This window comes from Macrotis lagotis, chromosome 4 (genome assembly GCF_037893015.1).
Source record: "Macrotis lagotis isolate mMagLag1 chromosome 4, bilby.v1.9.chrom.fasta, whole genome shotgun sequence".
Taxonomy (NCBI): Eukaryota; Metazoa; Chordata; class Mammalia; order Peramelemorphia; family Peramelidae; genus Macrotis; species Macrotis lagotis.
Window position 1 is genome coordinate 247,344,087 of NC_133661.1, and position 22,602 is coordinate 247,366,688.

Consider the following 22,602-nt stretch of genomic DNA (forward strand, 5'->3'; position numbering starts at 1 on the left):
AATCTTCTTAAAATCAGGAATCTCAAAGAGCACTCATAGAACATCCAGTCCAAACTATGAACTTGGGAATCTTTTAAATCTGCCTCATCAGACCACAAGCCCAGAGTTACACAGATGAACCTCAAGGAAGCTAAGTTTTGCCCAAGGTCATAGACATCAGAGGCATCAATCGAACCCAGGTCCTCTGACTTCAGAGGCAGCACTTTACTGCCTGAACTATGAAACTCTGTATCCAAGAGATAAGTTGGTTCTCACTCACACAGCCTTCTTTATTCTGACTCAGAATCAATACCACCCAGGGAAGGTTTTGTGTCAATGAGCAAATAATCCCAAAATTTGGGCATAGAACTAGAGAGTAAAGAGAACTCCTTTCAAGGTTGTCTCTCCCTAAGTCCCTAGACAGAGATTTTTGTTTTTTAGGATTTTGCAAGGCAAATGGGGTTAAGTGGACACACTGCTAGGTAATTATTAAGTGTCTGAGGCCGAATTTGAACTCAGGTACTACTGACTCCAAGGACGGTGCTCTATCCACTGCACCACCTAGCCGCCCCCAAAAGTTTCATTTCTAACCACAACATGGAACCCAATAGGGAAGCTCCCAAGTTGACCAATCTCCATCTCCCACTCCCCCCCACACCCAATTCTAATTTCTGTGTCTTGCTCACTGTTATGGGACTAGACACGAGTTTCTCAGGAAGGGGAATCCTGTCAGCCTAGGTCTCTGCAGTATATCCCTGATTTGCTGATCTTTCCAAAACCTTTCCATCAGGCCACGTCAGAGAAAGGCAGGCATGTCTGCCTGGCAAATTCTGGATCAGATGTCCACTTGTTCCCTTGATAACATCAGGCTTCTGACTTTTTTTTTCTTAATGGAAGTAAAATAATTCCTGCTTCCCCCGACACCCTCCCCCTTCCCACTTCTTTCATTCTTTTTTTTTTTCTTTCCCACAATTGGACTAGAGCCCAGTCTTTGGAAATAAAAATAGCAAAGTGTTCTGAGGAAGGGGCTAAGGGGTAGGAAGAGGGAGTCAGCTTTAGTTTCTTTCTTTTATTCCACAGACCTAAAAATAATTTGCAATAGCTTGTGAAGCACAGCCCTAGATGGTGGGCACTGTGGGCCCATCCTAGTGGCAGCTGTCAGATTGAGTTATAGGGCCCACATCACTTCATATTGGAGCTGATCAAAAGCTAATGAATTGGTAGGAATTGAGCTAAACCCCTCACCAGGCAGGAAGCCTGAACCGTCCCAATCAACATGCTTACTGCTCTCTCCTCTTGCAACCTTCTTCCTCCTAGAAATGTCTGCCTCATCTGCCTGAGGAAAACTATATTCAAGATAATCATAGATAAGCATGAGTGTCAGGAATAGTGTCAAAAAGAGCACTTGAGCAGAAATTTCTACCATCCCAATAACTGACCTCTAAGTCATTTTCACCCTCTCCCATTCAAAAGTCTCTTCTAAAATCACCACCTCCCTGAAAACTTATTCTCTGAGACAAATGAGAGCTTTGTTCTTCCTCCCCAATAAAACTATGACTTGTTACATTATATGTACTTGCTTCTTCCTCTCAATGAATGAAAGGAAAGAAATATCACAAAAAGTCAGCATTGGTATTGTTGCCTTAAACAGAAACCTCCTCAGAGCAAGATAGCAGATACTTTTTGATTAATATTTGTTATAGGATTCCAGTGTCTCCTCAGGATCCCAGAAGCTATCTGTCCCAAACTGGACCTGAACGGTAATTACTTTGACAACATACAGAAACCATTCAAGATGGGGAACTTTGGTTCATTCTAATCCTCTTCTTTACAATGTTCTCCTGTTCCTCCACAATCTTTCCATTGGGGGCAGCCCTCTCAAAGCCCCTAATATATTGAAAGAATATGAAAACTTGACATTTATTTTATATTTGTATATGTACATATATATTTATTTGTTGCCATATATTGAAGTAAAATCAGCTCCCACAAACCATTATTATAGCTATTGTTCTTCCAACCTCTTACCCGGTTCTTCCAAGATTTCCTTGTGAGATGGAAGAATACCTGGCTGCCTTAGATGTGACAGTTAATTTTTTTTTTTTGGTCTCTTTTGCCCTGACAATGTAATCTAATGTCAATTGGGAGGAAAGAATTGTGCAATTCTAACCTCTTGTGAATAACAAGACTTCAAAGAAGAAAAATTCAATGATGGATGTAGAAAAAGAAGTTGACTGATATTTGGGGACCAATGTCAACTCTTCAGCATGTTGAGAAAATGATGATGGTGATGATGATGCTGACATTTATATGGTGCTTCAGGTTTGCAAAAAAACTTTACATCCCTTATGTCATTTGCTAAGTAGATAGAGCATTGGATTTGAAGTCAAGAAGACCTGAGTTCATATCTAACCTCAGACACTTAAGAGTTATGTTACCCTGGGCAAGACATTTAATTTCTCTAAACATCAGCTGCCTCATATGTAAAATGGAGATGACAACCAGACTTACTGTGTTGCTCTGGTGATATGTGAAGTATTTTGTAAGCCTTAAAATAACATAAATATATTAGCTATTATTTCCATACAAAAACTTCTTTGATGTTATGGATGAGGAAAATGAAAATTGGAGAGTTTCAGTGACTTGCCTGGAGTCACACAAGTCAAAAGTATCTGCAGAAGGATCTAAGCTATAATTCAGACTTTAAGCCTTATAGCCACAAGGATGATGAATAGAATTATGAACTTTGAATAGAGTCAAGAAGTCTCTACTATTGATATTTTGCTTCTTCTGGGTATATATTTGGGGCCAAATATACACCATTTCCACTATGATCTCTTCCCTTTTGTTGCTGCTGGTCAGTTATTTCAACTGTGTTCAACTCTTCATGATCCCATTTGGGGTTTTCTTGGCAGAGGTACTGGAGTGATTTGCCATTTCCTTCTCCATTTCATTTTACAGATAAGGAAAATGAGGCAAGCAAGGTTAAACAACTTGCCCAGAGTCACACAGCAGTAAGCACCTGAGGCTGAATTTCAGTCTTCCTGATTCTAGGCTCAGTACTCTATCCACTATGCCACTTCCTTGCTCAGACTTCTCCTGTAGTATTTTTTTTTAATTTTAATAAATGTATATAGGTAGTGGTAGATCAGTATTTTTTTAAAAAAAGTTGAGAGCCACCCCTTCCCACCATTGCTTATATGCATGTATATATTCAAATAAATTTACTAGCATATGTACAACTGAATAAGTGTTACTCTCCACTTGGGAGTCAAATACATTCCAGTAATGCTGCTTTCTTCAAACATATATGGAACTCATGTTTGAAAACTGAGCTCCTAGTTCATTTAAGTCACAAAAGAAGAGAAATACTATGACTCCCAGTAAGCTTTTTATCCCAGATTATATTGTTTAGTTTGATGAATCCACTTGGTTTGCTAAATTTGGATTCCAAAAGCCAATTTTGCTCTTGAAGAATTTGTCAGTTGAAGAAATTCAGATATTTCAGACAACTAACTAGGTGTCATAGTGGGTAGAGCATTAGGCTTGGAGTCAGGAAAATCTGATTCAAATTCTAGCTCAGATGTTTACTAGCTGAATGGTCCAAGAAAAGTCTTGAGGTCTTTCAGCCTCAGTTTCATCATCTGTAAAAATGAGAATAATTACTACTTCACAGGGTGGCTATGAAAATCAAATAGTACAATAACACAATATGTATTATTCCAAAAAAAGAGCTACTAGTTTTAAAGAAGTTCCCAAGGTGGAATTTCCAAAATATTCTGAGCATTGACAATACCACCTGAATAACTTCCTGAAGAGACTACTTTGAAGCATTTGCTTCAAAAATAATCATGTTTCCACAATTTTTTCCCTCTATAAAAATGAAGTACTCTTCTAGGTTTGATGAGATAATAAACAATAATTTAACATTTTGAAGTTTACAAAAATATGATTGATTATTTCAGAGATTTACAATGATCTGTATGACAGTTATTTATTATTATCATTGTTATTAAAATGAGGAAACAAGCTCAGAGAGGCAAGCAACGTGTCCATTACCACACAGTTAATAAATGATGAGGCAAGATTCAAACCCACAGCTTTCTGAGTTCAAATCTAGCACTCCCTCTCTGACCTGCTGTCTCTGAAATCTCTAAGCTTCTTCTCCTCCCCTTTATATTTTACAAGCTCTTTTTCAGTGATGTCCAATCTCTGTAATCCCATTTGTATTTAGAATTTTCCTGGCAAAGATACTGGAGTGATTTGCCATTCCATTCTCCAGATGATTTTACAGATGAGGAAACTAAGGTAAGCAGGATGAAGTGACTTGCCCAGAGTCACATAGCTATGAAGTATTTGAGTCCAAATTTGAACTCAGGTAACTGAGTCTTCCTGACACTTTGCCACCTGGCTGTCCCAAGCTTCTTCTCTTACAGCTCTACAAATCTAGATTCTATCCTTTATGATATTATACCTTATTCTTATTTCTTACAGTAATATTCTTGCTAAAGGTAACCAGCCTATATCTGTTGACTAAATTACTACCAAAATATAACCCTTTTAATCTATAACACCCTAAAGTACAAGTCTTATTATAATTCTCATGGAATCTTCACTTGATGGAAGTAGTATTCCCTGACAGAATGAGACAGCATTTAGAGAAGCACTTTTGCTTTATTCTATTAAGAATACACACACACACACACACACGCGCGCGCTCACGCTCGAAAGAGTAAATGATTCCTTTTTTATAAGTATTTCTATAGTGCCTATTATGTGTCAGACAATAAGCTAAGTGTTTTACAAATATCTTATTCAATCTTTGCAACAATCCTAGTGCCCATTTTTTCAGTTGAGGAAACTGAGGCAAACAGAGATTAAGTGATTTGCCCAAGGTCACAAAATTAGCAAGGGCTCTATCAATCAGCTCTATCCCTTATGCCCACAAGTTGCCTTACAAATATGACTGTCATTTCCAAAACCCATGATTTCTAAGTAGTGAAACATTAAAAGTTCACAGTCTCTCACAATAGACAGGGATTCTCCCAAAAGCAAGTGGAAGCCTGGCAAGTAGGAAAGAAAAGCAATCTATTGAATTTTTCAGATAATACTCTTCTCTCAGAGTCAAATGTGAGAGAATGGTCCAGAGTTAAGGGATGCTAAGGCAAGTTTTGTTTTCTTAAAAGTTGATGTATGTTGGGAGATCAAGAAAAGATGCTGACATCAGAGTTTCTCTACTACACTTCTTCCCTATCCCCGGATGTACAGGAAAGTTAGTTTATTTCTGAACACGGGAGTATTTTAGAAAAGAAAAAGAATTTTTAAGAGTGAATCATCTCTCATTCTCTTTCTTCATTTGGATGCCCAGAAAAGTGATATTTCTGGCACGGGCTAGAGGCAGAATACTCTATAAATACAAAACCATTAAATCTCATGCAGTCAGGAACCCGATCAGGGCTGCCTTTTAATTTCCTGACATGAGCTGGCCACTAACCCAATTACCCAGAATCCCCGGAGGAGTCCTCATCCTTCCCAGCAAGCACAAAGAGGGAGTGAGAGCATATTGCATGGATGTCAGCCCAGCTTTGGCTGAAATCAAATATCTTTTAGAAAACACATGGGTAAAACTGAAGGAGGAGGGGAGAAGAAATGAAGAGAAGAAGAAAAGGGAGCAAAAAGGGTTCCAATGAAAGTTGTAGGGTCAGTTTGCCCCAAGGACATCTCCTTAAATTCCCAGCCTGGCCCTTTGACTTGGGAACTATCCTGGAAAATTCTTGGTGAATAGCATTCCTATTCTTTATTCCTGGATACAGAGTCTATGTATAACCTAGAGGCACCTAGAAACAGAGTGTTCCAAAGCTATTTTTTTTTTTATCTCTAATAACTCTTCCTTCATTGTATGTCCTATATTCTGGGGACCAGGAGAGAATTGTAGATTTTTGGGACAGGACTTTTGCTTCATTCTCCCAAGAAAGCACACACACACACACACACACACACACACACACACACACACACACACACAAAGAAACTTTTTCCCTCTCCTTATCCACTTTCCTCTAACATTAGATCCTCTAGGGATGGGGAGCAGTACCTTATGCTCCTTCCTTTAGGATTAAGTCCCTAGAACAATTGACAGAAAAAGTAATTCTCACAATTATTAGACTGTGCAGCTAGTTTGAACAGTAGATAGAACAGGAGTCAAGGAAGATCTGAATTCAAATTCTACCTCAAACTTTTATTAGTTATATGAATCTGGACAAGGCACTGTCTGCCTGTTTCTAGTTATAAAATGGGGGAATTAATAGGATCAAGGGAGATAATAATCATAAAATTCTTAGCATAGTGCCTGGAAAATTTTAAATACTTAATTCCCTTCTCTTCCTTTTATATCAACTTTTAGCTTACAAAGCACAATAGTTTTTGGTTTCATGTGCAATCATCTTTTTTTTATTATGCTATATTATGGAAATTCTTATTTTATTTCATAAACAAAATTTTTTTAAAAAGTTAACAAAACATTAACCTTAACTCAAAAGCATTAACAAATAAACCCTTGCCAACAAACAAGTCCCATTTAGGCGGATAAACTGCCTTAAAATCACACTGCTAACCAATAATGGCACAGGATTTGAACTCTGACCTTCTTGTCCCAACAGATAGAGTACCAGGCCCGGAGTCAGGAAAATTCATCTGGCCTCAGATACCCTACTAGCTATGAGAATTTGGGCAAGGCATTTGATCCTGTTTGCCACAAGTGGCTCATCTGAAAAAGGAACTGGAGAAAGAAATAGTAAGCCTATCTGGAATTTTTGCCAGAAAACCAAATGGCATCCTGAAGAGTCAGAAATGATCGAAAAACAACTGAATAACAAAGAGTTCACAAGTATAAGATTTGACCTTTTATCCATTATCATTGAGAGTCAAGGAATGAGAAAAAATAGCTCTGACAGGGACTGAGATATATCAAGTGACTTGCCATGGGGTACCCAGCTAATTGTCTGAGATAGTATTCAAACCTAGGTCTACTTGACTTCAGGTCCTGTCTCATGTCCACTATATTGTACTGCCCCTTTGTTCAAAAAGGGGGAAGAGGAGTGAAAATAATTCCTAGAATTTTTTGATGGAATTGCTATGGAAAACCTTGCAAAATGGATAGATGTATCTATGTTAAGAGAGAAAGAGAGCAGAGGGAGCAAGAGAGATAGAGAGGGAAGACAGGGATAGACAAAAGACAGAACATACATGAATGCAGCAGAGGCAGCAGAAAAGGACTTGCTTGTGGTCACTACAGAATAGAGCCCAGCTTTAATCCCAGACTAGCACATTATCAAGTTTCCTCCCCTTATGCTCCAGGTTCCCTGGTATCTACACTTTAGTCATTCTTGATCTCTGAAAATTCACTGTCCTGGGTCTTTAAAAGCAAGAAGCCTCCAGGGATGTGCTTTGGAAAGGCTTAGGTCTTTGGGGAAGATTGAATGGTTTTCCCTTTCAGTGACAGTTTGGGGAGGGGAGGGGGGGTTAGTCATAGTATTGCTCTCAAGGGACATCACTGCCTGCCAGCAAAGGGGAGAAGGAGGCACCCAAACAAAGCCCGGAGCAATAGCTTCTGCCAAAAGCCCCCTAGCTGGCAGGGACCCAACCTGGGGAACAAGGCACAGGATTCCAAAGGAGACAGTTCCCTGAGGGTCTTCAGATCCCAGGATTTCTCTGCCAGCCTGCAGGGGCTCAGGCAACCAGTGAGGAAAGAGACTGAACCAAGATACTCTGTTCTGTCAACCACTGGGGAACCTTTGTCTTTTCCTCTCTGGATTTGGAGATGCCAGGGCTGAGGTCTCTGGTGAGTGTCTTTTTTGTTTCCTCCTGCAGGCTGAGCTATTCTAAGTGAAAAAAGTTTCTTAGGGTCACAGGCAGAACTCTGATGATCCACTTCAGGGAGAGAGACAGTACAAGGTGTCTAACTGACCCTGGAGAGACCTTTTTTATCAACCTTGAAAGACTTCTCTAAAGCAATGCTGAGTTCTTCTCTGAGCAGACCTGGCTCTACAAGCATTTCAGAGTCTTATCCATCTCCAGGTCTAAATGGCCAAGACAATCACTTTCTAAGACCTCTCTCCCTTGAAGCTGACTTAAGAACAAAATGATGGTAGATAAGGAGTCTTAGGGCAATTGGGCTCAAGCCCTAATTGTCCTGAACTCTGAAGTCTCCTTTCAAAGAGACTGGATTTTTCCTAAGTTTTCTCTTGCTTCCTTCTACCCACTCCTTCACTCCCCTTGCTCCTGATACACAGCATTGATCACTACTCTTTTAAAGAAAGTGACCCAGCCGGATATCTGAGCTGTTGCCTATTGATTGTGAGCTCAACAATCTTCCTCCCTTTCCTTTGTGTACTATATCCCCTTCCACCACCACCCCCCTCTTCCTTTTCCCTTACTACAGGGCCTTTTATAAAGCTCCCCTTCTCTATTCCCAGCATCAGGTAGCTGTTACTGAGAATCCATCTTCAGCATGTCATGATTCTCCAGGGGTTTTCAAGGGGCAATCTCCTTTGTTTCATGATCTCTCTCATCCTTTCTTATTCTTATGATCAATCTTCTCTCATACTCTTATTGTTCCACATTCCCAAACTCATCCTCCCTCATTCACACATCTTCCCCTCTTTAACTCTCATCCACATTTTCCCCTCATTTGAAGGGGACCAAAAATCAGGAGACCTTGGTTCTAATCCTGTCTCTGTCACAAAGAATGGTGTGACATTAATGGGGCAAAAATCAACTCAGTTCCTTCATCTATTAAACCAAAAAGGGTTGATTGTCCTTGATGCTCTCTGAGATTACTGCTAGATCTAAAGCACTAATCACAGTCTTCCCAAAATCTTTTTAACTTTTTTGTGTCCTGAAACAATATGGTAAGACATAGAGATTCCTTCTAAAAATAATCTGTTGCCTTTATTCATAATTGAAAGAAATGCCACATTTCAGTTAGAGGTGAGTGAAAATAAAGGTGTAATTTTTTTCCTCTGTTGAAGTTCATGAACACACTAAAATCTATCCATGGATCTATGCTAATATCTATAAACCCCAGGTTAAGAATCCCTGTTCTAGGGAAGGGTATGAAACACTTGAACTTCTTTGGAAGAATTTTACCTTCACTGGGGTGTGTGAGTTTGTGTGTGTGTGTGTGTGTGTGTGTGTGTGTGTGTTAAGGGCAGCTAGGTTGGGCAATGAATAGAACAGCCAGTCCAGAGTCAGGAAGACTCATCTTTCTGATTTCAAATTTGGCCTCAGAAACTTTCTAAGTGTGTGATCCTGGGCAAGTCACTTAACCTTTTTACTTTCAGTTTCTCATCTATCAAATGTGCCAGAGTGGCAAACCACTCCAGTGTCTGTGCCAAGAAAACTCCAAATGGGATCACAAAGAGTCAGACATTACAGTTTTATGGTTTTTTTAAACAAATAGAAAAAGATTAGATCTATTGAGCTGATTGATCTTAAACAGGGCACTTAATTTCTTTGGACCCTATTTCCCAAATCCATAAAATAAAAAGAATTAGATCAACCCAATAAAGCTGTATATGGTTTTGTTATTTTTTTTCCTAACCAGTCCTCTGATTTTACCTTAAGAAAATGTTTCAGATGAAGTATATCCACTATAAATTTAGAGTAGTACTTTTTCTGCAACTTGTAATCTTAGAGAGTTGGCTAGACCACTGGAAGTTCAAATGGTTTGCCTATAGTCTAACAGGTAGGAAGGATCAGACAGGGAATTTAAACCCAGGACTTTCTAACTTCTAGGCCAGTTCTCAACCCACAATACCAGACTGCTTCTCCAAGATATGTGGAAAAGAAATTAAATTAAATAATGGTTGTGAAAGCCTGTTAAAAGTAAAGGTATGGTGTAAATACAATGTCATTCTAGATACCCAGAGGCAGCTGGCTGCTGCAATGGCTAGAGCATGGGCCTAGAGATAGGAAAACTCTAGTTCAAATCCAGGTTCAGACATTTGATAGCTGGGTGACCTTATGTCACAATAGCCCCAAAGTCCAAGGACTGTTGTTTGGATCAAAATAAGTAAAAAGTATACAGTGCTTACCATATTGCCTTGCACATAGTAAGTGTTACATAAATGTTAGCAGCTTATTATTACTTTAAAAAAATAGCTTAGAAACCATGGATCCTCCCACACACACACACACACACACATACACATCACAAGATAGAGAACTTCATGTAATGAGAAGAGATTCCAAGGTTTCCTGCTTTAAATCTCTACTTTCAAGCAAGTGAGAGAGGTTATGACAGGATCTGTGTAGTTTTATCCCCCTTGGAGTCCCTCTTCTTTTTTCCTCTCTTCACCTAACCCACTTCTTTTCAAGCTGTGAGATAAACCACGTTTTCCCCCCAAACAGCAAATCATCTTATTTTCGGTTTCAGGACCTAATGGGCCCCTAAACACAGACATATTCAGCTGGGAAAGATGTAAGGAATAACCTTAGGTGATCTCTGTGGCTTCAGAAGACTAGAATCCAGAAAATTCACTAGATCTCATGAGGATAAGATGAAGCTATAGAGGGATATATATCATGACATAGTAGACTGTATTCAAGTTTTTTCCCTTATCTTCCCTCCTCCTCACCTCCCCCAATCCCACACACATTCCAGCTTTTTCCCCATTCCAGAGGGAATCCTAGACCATGAAGCTTTGAAGTCAATCCATAAGAATGTATTTAATTGCCACTGAATTCCCAGTGGTTTACTTTGAATGAGAAAGGAGAAGAGAAAGAAAGAAAGAAAGAAAGAAAGAAAGAAAGAAAGAAAGAAAGAAAGAAAGAAAGAAAGAAAGAAAAAGGAAAGAAGGAAGGAAGAAAGAAAGAAAGAATGAAAGAAAGAAAGAAAGAAAGAAAGAAAGAAAGAAGCAAGGGAAGAAAAAAGAAAAAGAAACAAAGGAAGAGCAATAAACAGAAAGAAAAAAGAAAAATTTGAGAAAGAAAAAGACAGATAAAGAAAGAGAAAGAAGGAAGAGACTAAGAAAGAAAGAAAGAAAGAAAAGAATTGAAAAAGAAAATGAAAATACTGAGCTCTATTCAAGGAACTGAGGAAATCCATAAGGGAAGTTACAGGTAAGTTAGAGACAAAAGAAAAAAAATTAAAAAAAGAAAGTAAAAGAAAAGTAGATAAATAGAAAAAAGGGGAAAGGGGGGAAAGAATGAGTGGAGGAGGAAGAGAAAAAGGAGAGATGGTAAAAATAAAAGAGCCAGGGAAGCAAGGAGGAGAAGCAGCAGCAGTATCTTGGGTCAAAAACAGAGCAATTCTACTTCCTCCAGGATGAGAACCTTTTCCTCATGGGCTACAGTAAAAGAGTCACTTACCATCCCTTGGGTTTAAAGTCTTAGTCTTTATTCTGAACAAGAGATGGAGAGTGTAATGGGAAAAGGGTAAACACAACATGGGGTCATAGGACAATTGTTTATGGAACTGATTAAAGCTGAAAAGAACCTTGCACATCATTTGAGTCCAAACTCTTCATTTTTCAAAAGAGAAAGGACAGGGACTGGACTTGCAATTCTATTGATATAGGGAACTCTCAGATAAGGAAACTCCTTCTAACTGTTCAGTTTGGAATTCTCCATATGATTTTTGAGTCTAAGAAATACTCCAAGCCCTGAGGAGGTTAAGTGATTTGCATAGGGGTCATTCAAACAGTCATACATCAAACAAAGGCAAGACTTAAGGCCCTAACCTTCTGGCTCTCTGGTCAGCTCTCCCTCCACTCTACCACAGTGTCTCTCACAGATGAGGAAACTGAAGCTCACAGAGGTTAACTGATTTTCCCTGGGTCACAAAGATAGTAAGTAAATAGCAGAGCTCAAATTTGAACTCAGGTCTTGTGACATCAGATTCAGTGTTCTTTCTACACTAAGGCATAGTCTAATCACCTCAAGGGGAGCGGGGGAGGAGGAAAAGAATGGAAGAAAAACCTGCTTGGGAGTTATATTCTACCTAGTCCCAGGATGGGTCAGAATTCTAAAAAATAATATATTGACCTTCAATCAAGACCTTTAAAACACATATGTCTAATACCACCTATCTGACTGGGAAAGGGGGAGAAGTTCCTGAATTGGAACTTCTGGTTGGGCTAATCACAGATTATATGAATAGTTTAGAAGTCTTAATTGGAGCAAATGCTACTGTAGAAAAGAATTTTTAAAAACTGGGAACAGTGACCTCCCTAGGCCAGGAAACTTAGAGAAGAGCAGTCTGGGTTATCAGACAGAAAGCTCCCCCACCCCCCTACCCCAATTCCCTTAGCCTCTTACCTTCCTTCAGCATCCCCACTTTGAGACATTTCATGAAGCGACATGCCTGGCAGGATTTGCGCCTTCGTTTTGTGATTTCACATTCATTTGTGGCTGGGCAGCTGTATTCAATGTTCCCTGTAACCAGACACAGAGATGGTCACTCCTGGAAGGCATCTCATGATGCAGCACCTGCCCCATCTGGCTGACCCTCATGTATCTGTCTATCTAGAGGATATGAGGGTTTAGAGAACCACAGGGGACCTAGCTTGTTGCAGGAGTTTTTCTCAAACATTCCCTTAAGATTTCATTATACCTCAATGACCTGGGAGTCATCAGTAAACCAAAGGATCAAAGCTTATTAAACAGCCAAGTGTTAAAAATACTGTTCCCCTTCATCACAACAGAATTAAGGACATTTCCTTACAGTCAGAATCACCTGGGTAAGAAATAGTTTTAGACAAAAAGCTATTGTTGATTTCAATTCCAGTGTCCTAACTCCTAAAGGGAAGTCACTGAGGATCTGAGCTTAGCTTCTGTGGCCCATGAAAGATCCAAGCCTGTTTTCCCTACCACTTCATAAACTGTCTGCTATCTTCCCAGTCTAGCTCCAGGGTAACTGAAAAAAGTGGAGTGCTAAGGACCAAGGAACTAAGTTTCTTGAGGCTAGTTCCCTGGTCTTCCCTGACCTAGAATAACCTCGTGAGATGACTGTTATCACTGAGTTATTCCAAATGTATCCAACTCTTCATACCCTGCTTGGAATTTTGTTAAAGCCACTAGAGTGACTTGCCTTTTCTTTCCAGCTCATTTCCCAGATGAGAAAACTGAGACAAACAAGGTTAAATAACTTTCCCAGGGTCACACAGCTAGCTAAGTGTCTGAAGCCAGATCTGAACCTTGGAAGATCCCCAGTTCCATGCTATATCCACTGCACCATATCACTACCCCTTGTAAGGTGACTTGTCCCTGGAAATTCAGTTTCTTGTCTCTGCCTGGAGCATTTGTTCTCATATTCTGAACCAGCCTAGCAAATATAGAGCTATTCTTGAAGACAACTCAACTCAGTAGGGAAGAGAAAATCCAATCCAACCAACTCTCAATTATCCATGAGTCACTTTCCCCACAATAAATGCAAATGAATTTCAACATGAGAGAAAGATAAGCATAATTAGGAAAGTAAAACCAGAAGATATGTTCTAAAGGCAAATAACAAATGCTCTGGGGAGATTCTGGAGAAACCTTGTCATAGAATTAGAGAGTCTTAGGGTTAGAATGGACCCCAGAGATCATCTTGGATGAGGATTCTTAACTTGGAATTTATAAACTTTTAAAAAGATAAATCTATAATTGTATTCCAATGTAATTTGCTTCCTTGATAATCCTGCATGTTTTATCTTATGCATTCAAAAATACTATTCTGAGAAAGGATCCATAGACTTCACCAGCTGCCAAAATAATCCATAATGTACAAAAGGTTCCCATTTGGAATTTAGAGACAATGGTCCAAGGGATTAATGCTAAAAATTCAATGGCACCTTAAGGAATAAATAATTGTAGACTATTGTGAATAGGATATTAAATTATTCTTGGGATTCACAATAAATTTTTATTTTCTTGAAATGGGTTCAAGGAACAAAAACCTTTGGGAAGCATTAATCTTAAACCAAACTATTCCAGAACAAAAATCCCCTCTACAGCTCCCCTGACTCTTGAGCATCTAGCCTCTTCCTGAAAACCTCCAATATAGAGGGAGAAAGAGGTGGTTATCAGCAGCTAGGTGGTAAAGTGGATAGAACTCAGAACCTAGGAACTTGGGGAGAACTGAGCTCAAATTCCAACTCAGACACATACTAGTTGTGTGACCCCGGTCAAGTCATTTAGCCTATTTAACCTCTGTCTGCTCTAATTTCCTCATCTGTAAAATAGGGATATTAATAACCCCCTCTTTCCCAGCACTGTTTTGAGGATGAAATAGAATATTTGCAAAGCACTATTATTAGTAGTATCACCTATTTCCCAAGACTATGGTGAAACTCAAATAAGACAATGAATGTGAAATATTATATACATGTCAGCTATTGTTAATAATTATGTTGCTTTTAGGGGCAGCTAGGTGGCACAGTGGTTAGAGCACAGGCCCTGGAGTCAGGAGTACCTGAGTTCAAATCCGGCCTCAGACACTTAATAATTACCTAGCTGTGTGGCCTTGGGCAAGCCACTTAACCCCATTTGCCTTGCAAAAAAAAAAACTAAAAAAAACTAAAATAATTATGTTGCTTTGTGATATTTCTTGCTGTGGTTATGTAGCTTCATTACCTAATTGTTATGTTATTAAGGGAATGCTACAACCAAAAGGGTACTGTTGAGTTAACGTGTTTGCCAGCTGCAGATAAAAACAAAAACAACCACAGGAGACAGGTAGTTGTGAGTGAATCTGTTGGCCAGGTTTCCCACCATCACTGAAGAGTCATGGAATGCCAGAATCTGAAAATTATGAGGGAACTCAGAGATCATAAACCAAATTTTGAATCCCCATATACTCTCTCTGATCATCCTCTCCCAATTATACACTTGGCCTACTACTACCCCATCCCATTTACAAAAAGTTCTAGTGGTTAGGGAGTTTTTCCTTATGTTGAGTCAAAATCTGCTTCTATATGTTATTCCTAGTTCTTCCCTGTGAGGCCAGATCTCATCCTTTGACCTTTCCAAAAAGTATTCTCTTCTACAGGCTAGACACCCTCAATTCTTTTAATATTCACAAGGCGTGTTTTTGAATCCTCTCGCTATTCTTTTTTAGTCTTGTTCTAGGTGCTTTCCAGTTTGACAGCTCTAAAAGGAGGTTTCAAAAACTGAATAGAATATTTCAGATATGACTTGATCAGGTGAGGAAACACTTGGACTTCACTGTTTTTTCTTTATTCTAAGTATTATACTTCTATTGATTAGAACCCATTAGTTTCCCTGGAATCAACCTCTTGAGAGCAGGTGAAAGAGGGTTGGCAGCAACAAACTAAGTAAAAGTTCTTGGCCCTTTAGGGTTCAGAATGGGAAAAGGAGTGGGGGGGTAGGGGAGGGTGAAGGTTCTGATTTTATTTGTTTATTTATTTATTTATGTCTCTTTCAATTTGTTTTATGGGCCTGGCGGCTGGCTGCCAGCAAAGCCGGCTGGTAGCTTTGTCTTGTAATTTCGGTAAGTGCCCCATGATAAAGTGATGAGATTACCTCATCAGAATTCCAGTAGTCTCTCAGGGGCAGGCGGTCACACATCCTGTTCCATATTCCTGTATGCTAAAAAAGGGGGTGATTGGAGAGAGCTCAAGAGCTCAGAGTAAGACTGTGGGAAATGCTGATGGAGGGGGTCAGAGATCCTTGCAGGGGTTATATCCATTCATGGGTAGGTTTGTCAATATGTCAAGGGTTATCTTGACTTGCCAGGCAAGATAGCTAAATATTTTCTAGCTGTGACATTTAGAGGAAGGGGTACCCAATTTGAGATTTTTTAAAATATCAAAAATTCTAAGATCCATGCATTAGGACCTATCAGTGACCTCATCTCAAACCTCTAGAGCAGGATGGGAAGGCATAGAATTAGGCCTGGGTTTGTATGTTAGTCTCCTCAAGTACAATAGGAATCTCCTCTTTAAAAAAAAATACATACTTTGGGGCTTTATCTTACTGTAGTGGGGACCATCCCATGGAGCATGAATGAGACTAGACCTATGTGCTAGCACCATTTTCCCTCACTGTACTCTAGTTAAATGAATCTTCATCTTCCAAAATTATCTTTGATTTCCCATCTTTGTGAATTTTTTTGATACTGTATCCTACTTAATATCCTTTCTTTCACCACTTCTTGCTGTAATTGGAGTCAGAGGACCTAGGATGATATCCTGACTCTATTACTTACCTACTGTGTGATCTTAGATAAATCACTGTTTCATCATCTATAAAAATGAAAAGTTCAGACTATATTGCTTCTTAAAGTCATTCCAGCTATGAATCTTGGATTTTTTTTAACCTCTTTCTTGATATTGCCAACCAAAAATATTTTCTCTCTGTTATGAACTGCCATAGTACTTTCTGAATTTATGGGGTCCTTTTTTGTTTGATAATTATTTGTATATATTTTATCATCTCTATTTACTGATAAGCTTCTACAAGACAGGAACTATATGTTATCTACCTTTATATACCTTCAGGGTAGCTAGGTAATGAAGTGGATAGAATACCCTGCCTGGAATCAGGCAACTTTATGCACTCAAATCTAGTCTTAGACACTTAACTAGTTGTATGACCCAGAGCAAGTCACTTGCTTACCTCAGTTTCCTCAATGGAAATGGCAAACCACTCCAGTATTTTTGCTAAGAAAACTTCAAATGGGATCATGAAGAATTAGTAACAAATTAAAGGACTTATCAACAAACAGGGCCTTGAACTTGTTAGCTGCTAAATAAACTTATGAATGAATGGATTAATGACTGAGTCTTCATGAGGATCTGACCCACCCCCTCCCTTTTAATCACCTCATGAGATACCTAGATTCCCTGACATCCTGAATTGAGCTAATGAAGACTCACCTTTCAAGGATTATCTTCAACAGCTATCAGTGAACATGCATTGGGACCATGATCTATCTTAGATTATGAATTAGGGAATGGAATGAAGAATCTGTGATCACAGAAATAGGATAGAAAAATCTCAAAACCATTATGGAAGCCAAAGAGTTAAAGAAATTTGCAGGTGTTAGGGATCAGGTTGTGAGGAGGAGAGAATTTGGGGAAGCAACTGGCACAAATACAATGGGTCTCTCTAGCTTTAAAAATAACCTTTCTATTGTTAGTATTATCATTTAGAAATGTATAGCCTCAGTATTATTCCTACTTTATCTCAAGAAATAGTCTTCACAAAGTCCTACTGTGAGCCCCATTGTGGTGTGGAGGTGACCCTGGGTTGCCAAAGGTATGCTAATTGATCAAAAGCTTGGGCAGATTCTATTGGTAAGGTTTTTGAGCATGATCCTAGAAACAGACTGATTTCCAAGGACCAAGCTATCTAAATTTATCAAATCTCACCAGTGATCTTTTGGTAATTCTTTGACCATGGCAATCCAGGAAACATTGAAAAGTACAAAATTGCTCATGGTCCTACCTAGATCTTTCTTCTATGGTAATGGTACCCCATTGATGAAAGGATGGTAGGACAGTAGTGTATACAAAGAATTATACAATTTTTAGACCATCTATAAACATTAAATTAATTAATTATAATAGGACAGCTAGGTGGCTCAGTGGGTAGAGTGTTAGGCCTGGAGTCAGGAAGACTCATCTTCCTGAGTTCAAATTTGACCTCAGACACTTATTAATTATGTGATCTGGCTCACAGGTTCCCTGAACAGAAGAAAGTTGGAAAAGTTCATTGCATTCAAAGGCACCAAGAACCATTTCTACTATAGACCTCCCAATGTCTTCATTATAGATGATAATGATTTGATTATATCAAACATTGTAGAGTCCCCTAAATGATATCTGTAATAACTCAATAGAGTTCACTCTAACTCCATACTGAAACAGTCAAGTCAATGAAGAATGCCTATAAGCACTTGAATGGACTCAGAACTTTTGCCCCTTGATGCATATAGCTGATTCCCAATAATGAATTCCCCAAAGTGGCCACATTATTCCAATGCTCATGGCATATTTCAGTATCTGTTATGTAGTAGGCACTTAATAAATGCTTTTCTAAAAATGGTTGCAGTTAGGAGTTGCTGGACATTCAAAGAAGTAAGTGAGCCATTCATTCATTCATTCATTTACTCAACCTTTCATTCATTTCCTCATTCACGTCTGTAATTCATTCATTCATTCATCCCTTTGTTCACTGTCAATTCATTGATTCATTTATTCGGCTATTTCCTAATTAGCATAATTTTCAGTTTTACCAGTCAGCCAGCCAGCCAACAAACAACTATTGAATATCCAAGATTTTTATGACCTGATGCTGTACACTTAATTCTAAGTACTATTCTTCTCTCTGCCCCACTACCTATGTAGCACAGGGAGCTGATGTATTGGGTAGAGTGCTAGGCTTGGAATCAGGAAGACCTGAGCAAATATTACCTTAGACACTTTACAAGCTGTGCAAGCCTAGGAAAGACACTTAGTGCTCTTTCTCTGCCTATTTCTTTCTTTCTGTTGCTCTCTCTCTCTCTCTGTCTGTCTCTCTCTCTCATCTCTGTCTCAGTCTCCTTATTTCCATTTCTCTATTTCCTCATCAGTAAAATGGTGATGATAATAATAACACCTATGTCCCAGGGTTGCTCTAGGATGAAATGAGATATCTGTAAAGCACTTTACAAATCTTATATAAATGCTAAATATCATTATTATTATCACGAGTCAATTAATATGTTCTATTATTGGAGGAGTAAATTACAAACCATTGGTCTGTAGACCAAGTAAGAGTATGGAATGCTAGTTTTTATTACTATAATTATACTTATTGTAATATCATACAATAATTATAATTATTATATTTTCCTTCCCTCTTAAATTTAACATTCCCCTCCTTTCTTCTAGCCCTGACTCTCATCACTTCTATGAACTCCTCATCCTTTCCTTCTTTCTAGGAAGACCTGCATATTTTCTAGGCTCTATCCATCTAACTAAGCCAACTTCCAAGGGAACTAACTCAGAGATCAGTCAAAACAAATTGTTTTAGGACAGTTAAGAGGCAGAGTGGATAGAGTACTTACTCTGGAGTCAGGAATACTCATCTTCCTGAATTTAAAGTGACCTCAGTCACTTGCAAGTTGTGTGACCCTGAGCAATTCACTAATTATTATCATCATCATCATCATCTTGAATAGCAATCCTTGACAAGAAAAACCTCAAATAGGGCCATGATGAGTTGGATATGACTGAAAATGACTGAACCCCCCCCCAAAAAAATCCAACTTTGGGATGACAAGAGGACATTAATTTACATCGATTAAAGTCTGTCTGCAAAGGCAAGGGGCCTGAGCAACCCTAGGGTTTTCCCTTGGAAAACAAATTTCTTCTTCCTCTCATTTAATTTCTCTCTATCTCTGTCTCTATTTCTCTCTGTCTCAGTCTCTCTGTCTCTGTCTCTGTCTCTGTCTCTCTCTCTCTCTCTCTCTCATTTTCAAAATGCCAATAGTAGATAGACAGCTTTCTATTCTCTCTCTCCAACCCTTTGATTTTTATTAAAAAAAAACAAAAAACTCAAAGCATAAAACAAGATGGAAGCAGAAATTAAATGGAAAGCAACGTATACATTATGAGGAATACTTTTTGTTGCTCAGTCATGTCAGACTTTTCAGCACCCCATGGACCAAAGGACATCCATTATTATCCATGGGGCTTTTTTTGGCAAAGTTACTACAGTGATTTACCATTTTCTTCTCCAGCTCATTTTTCAGATAAGGAAACTGAGGCAAATAAGATTAAGTGATTTGTCTAGGGTCACACAGCTAGTAAGTGTATGAAGTCAAATTTGAACTCAGGTCTTACTTGACTCTAAGCCCAATGCTCTCTGTTCACCTAGCTGCCTCCATGAAGACTGCTAGACCTGGATAAAAATAGACTCAGAAGTCCTAGATTAGAAACAAGTTTCTCTGTTGCTTTCTGCCTTCAGGAGGCAGCTAAAGTGTTAAACCTGGAGTCAGAAAGTCCTGAATTTAAATCTGGCTTCAGGTGCTTACTAAGCTGTGTGACCCTGGGCTAGTCACTTTACTACTGTTTACTTTAATTTTCTCATTTGTAAAATGGACATATTAATAGCATTTACCTCACGGGGTTATTGTGAGGTAGAAGTAATATTTGTAAAGCTCTTAGCACAGTGACTGACAGAATATATTATTATACTTATTTTCTGCCCCTTCTCTGCTACTTTGTCACTGGCTTCAGCTAACTTTACTGCAGGATTAGAACAGATAACCTCTGAAGCCTCTACTAGCTCTAAATCTATGAAATTAGCTATACATTCTTGTGCAAATCTCTTCTTTGAGGGATTCATTTTTTTAATATGTAAAATGAGGGATATGGTTAGATCAGGGTTTCTTAAACTGAAGTCTGAGAATTATTTTAAAAAATCTATTTTGATAATTTTATTTCAGAATAATTACTTTCTTTTGTAAGTCTATTGGCTTTATTTTGTCTATTTAAAAATATTCTGAGAAAGGTCCATGGACTTCATGAAACTGAAAATGGAATAATAATAATTATCATAAGAATTTAAGTAGCATTTTAAGGCTTGTAATGTGCATCAAAAATTTAAAAAGGCTAAGAATACTTGGATTTTCTAGCTCTAACATTCTGAATTTGTGACCTCCTCTTGCTCAAACCCATCAAGGCTGAAAGTTTTCTGGGACAAGGTATATGCTTATACATAGAAGCCCTTGGGGAAGCCATGAGGGGACACTTGGCAGTAAAGGGACTCTTGGATTACAGCATTTCCCAAAGAGATCACAAAAAGCAGATAGAAATCAGCTCCAACAATCCCATTCGCTCCCGGTGCCAGGCACCACCCTTGTGCTGCTCTAATGTCTGTCTGTTTTGGAAAGGTTTTATCTCTAAATGCCCACGTGTGTCACTGAACTCATCTCCCCTTGGATCAGCCAATGTTTTCCAGGACAAAAGGCCCTGGAAGCAATCCAGAACAACTTGGATCTAGACAAGCACCAGCCAAGAAGACCCCATTTCTGATAACTGATCAATCACTTCCTGCCATTACTTCTCCTTGGGGCAATATTCTTTCCAGTCTTATATCTGGACCCAATGAGAAAAACAAAAGCATTCTGAAGGTCTCCCCTTGGCCTCTCTTCCTTTCACCTCAACTCTGCCCACTCTTCCCTTTTTCTGTAAATGAAAGATATTGGAGCCATATTTGACTGCTATGTGAGCTGTGACCTACCAGGCCAATGCATATCTAATCAGTGTGTACTGCCCCAAAGCAATACTCTTTAGGGAGAGGAATCCCAGGTCACAGCATAGTCTTATCTAATGCTACACTCCCCTTCCTTAAGAGAGAGAAAAGAAAACTAAACTTAGGTAGACTAGTCATTGTTGGGCCAACTGGGAACTCTTTGCATAGCTCTAGGCAGAAGGAAGGGAATCATAAAATGTCAGAGCATTAAAAGACCTAAGAGGTCATATAATATAACTCCCCCACCCCCCACCCCATTCAGTATAGACAGCTACACCTTGGAATTAGAAAATGCCATAAATCAGGGCTTGATTTAGTGTTTTATTAATTTTCTAGACTTAAGAAAGATATGAAGAAAATGTTAAGGCAAGTTCAGCTTAAAAGGGTGTTGTAAGTAATTTTTTTTCCCTCTAAGCTGGTTGTTAAACATTTACCAGTATAGCACAAGGCAGCTACATGTCACAGGATAGAGTGCTGGGCCTGAAGTCAGGAAGACTGATCTTCTTGAATTCAAATCTGGTCTCAGACACACTTACTAACTGCATTACCTTGGACAAGTCACTTAACCCTGTTTGCTTTAGTTCCTCATCTATAAAATAAGCTAGAGAAGAAAATGGTAAACTGCTCTAGTGTCCTCACCAAGAAAACTCCAAATGGGGTCAGGAAGAGTCACATATGCCTGAAACAACTGAAAGACAGTACCCCACTGATTATATCTCTCAACACAGCTCTCCCTTTCTTCTTCCCTTTTACTCATTCCCAAGAACCTCTAAAGTTGGCTGATACAAAGGGCATCTCCAGAAGGCCCTGTGAGAAGGTTTTGTCTTCAACTTCAATTCCCACTTGCAAGTGGACATTCAATTCAATTGAATCCAATTATGCATAAAGTACCATCAAAATTTTCCCTGCTTCAATAATAAATGTCTATTTTGTTGCTTATTTCCTAGCCAATCCTCAACAGGCATGGACATAACAGTATCAGTATCCCTGTCATAAAAATTTGTCAACTAAATCTTTGACAATGTTAACAGAGCCATCTCTGAATCTATTTCTCTTCTGGCTTTTAAAACATTGATTCCTAGAGAATTTTTTTCTACATTGGTCACATTCATCTGTCTCATATATTTCATGAATGGGTACCTAAATGTTGTTTGGGAATCATTTTTTTTTGATAAATCTAGTTTGACTTTAAGTGTCCTAAAGAGCTAATTTTTTTTCCTTAAGAGATCTTAATGTGAATCCCCTTCTAAATCAAATAAATTGCCCCTCTGATTCATTTTTTACAAAATCAAGATTTCTGAATCTTTTACTGTTAGCATGTTTGAAACCCCTATTCTGTATCAGACATTATGCTAGGCAATGGGGGCACAAAGAAAG

General features: G+C 38.7%; 1 protein-coding gene across 3 annotated transcripts in view; it reads right to left on the minus strand.

Annotated features, from left to right (window-relative positions):
* The window catches only part of ESRRB (estrogen related receptor beta), a 221,920-nt gene that overhangs the window by 34,713 nt on the left and 164,605 nt on the right, over nucleotides 1-22,602 (minus strand). The window contains exons 1-2 of one of the 3 annotated variants that reach the window (XM_074235675.1): nucleotides 12,716-13,414; nucleotides 12,298-12,414 (exon numbers count right to left, since the gene is read on the minus strand). In XM_074235675.1, the coding sequence (XP_074091776.1) occupies nucleotides 12,298-12,331 (34 nt within the window). In that variant the 5' untranslated portion in view covers nucleotides 12,332-12,414; nucleotides 12,716-13,414. Of the gene's footprint in view, nucleotides 1-12,297; nucleotides 12,415-12,703; nucleotides 13,415-22,602 lie in introns of those variants that run through there. The other 2 variants (XM_074235674.1, XM_074235673.1) reach the window with 2 other exon arrangements.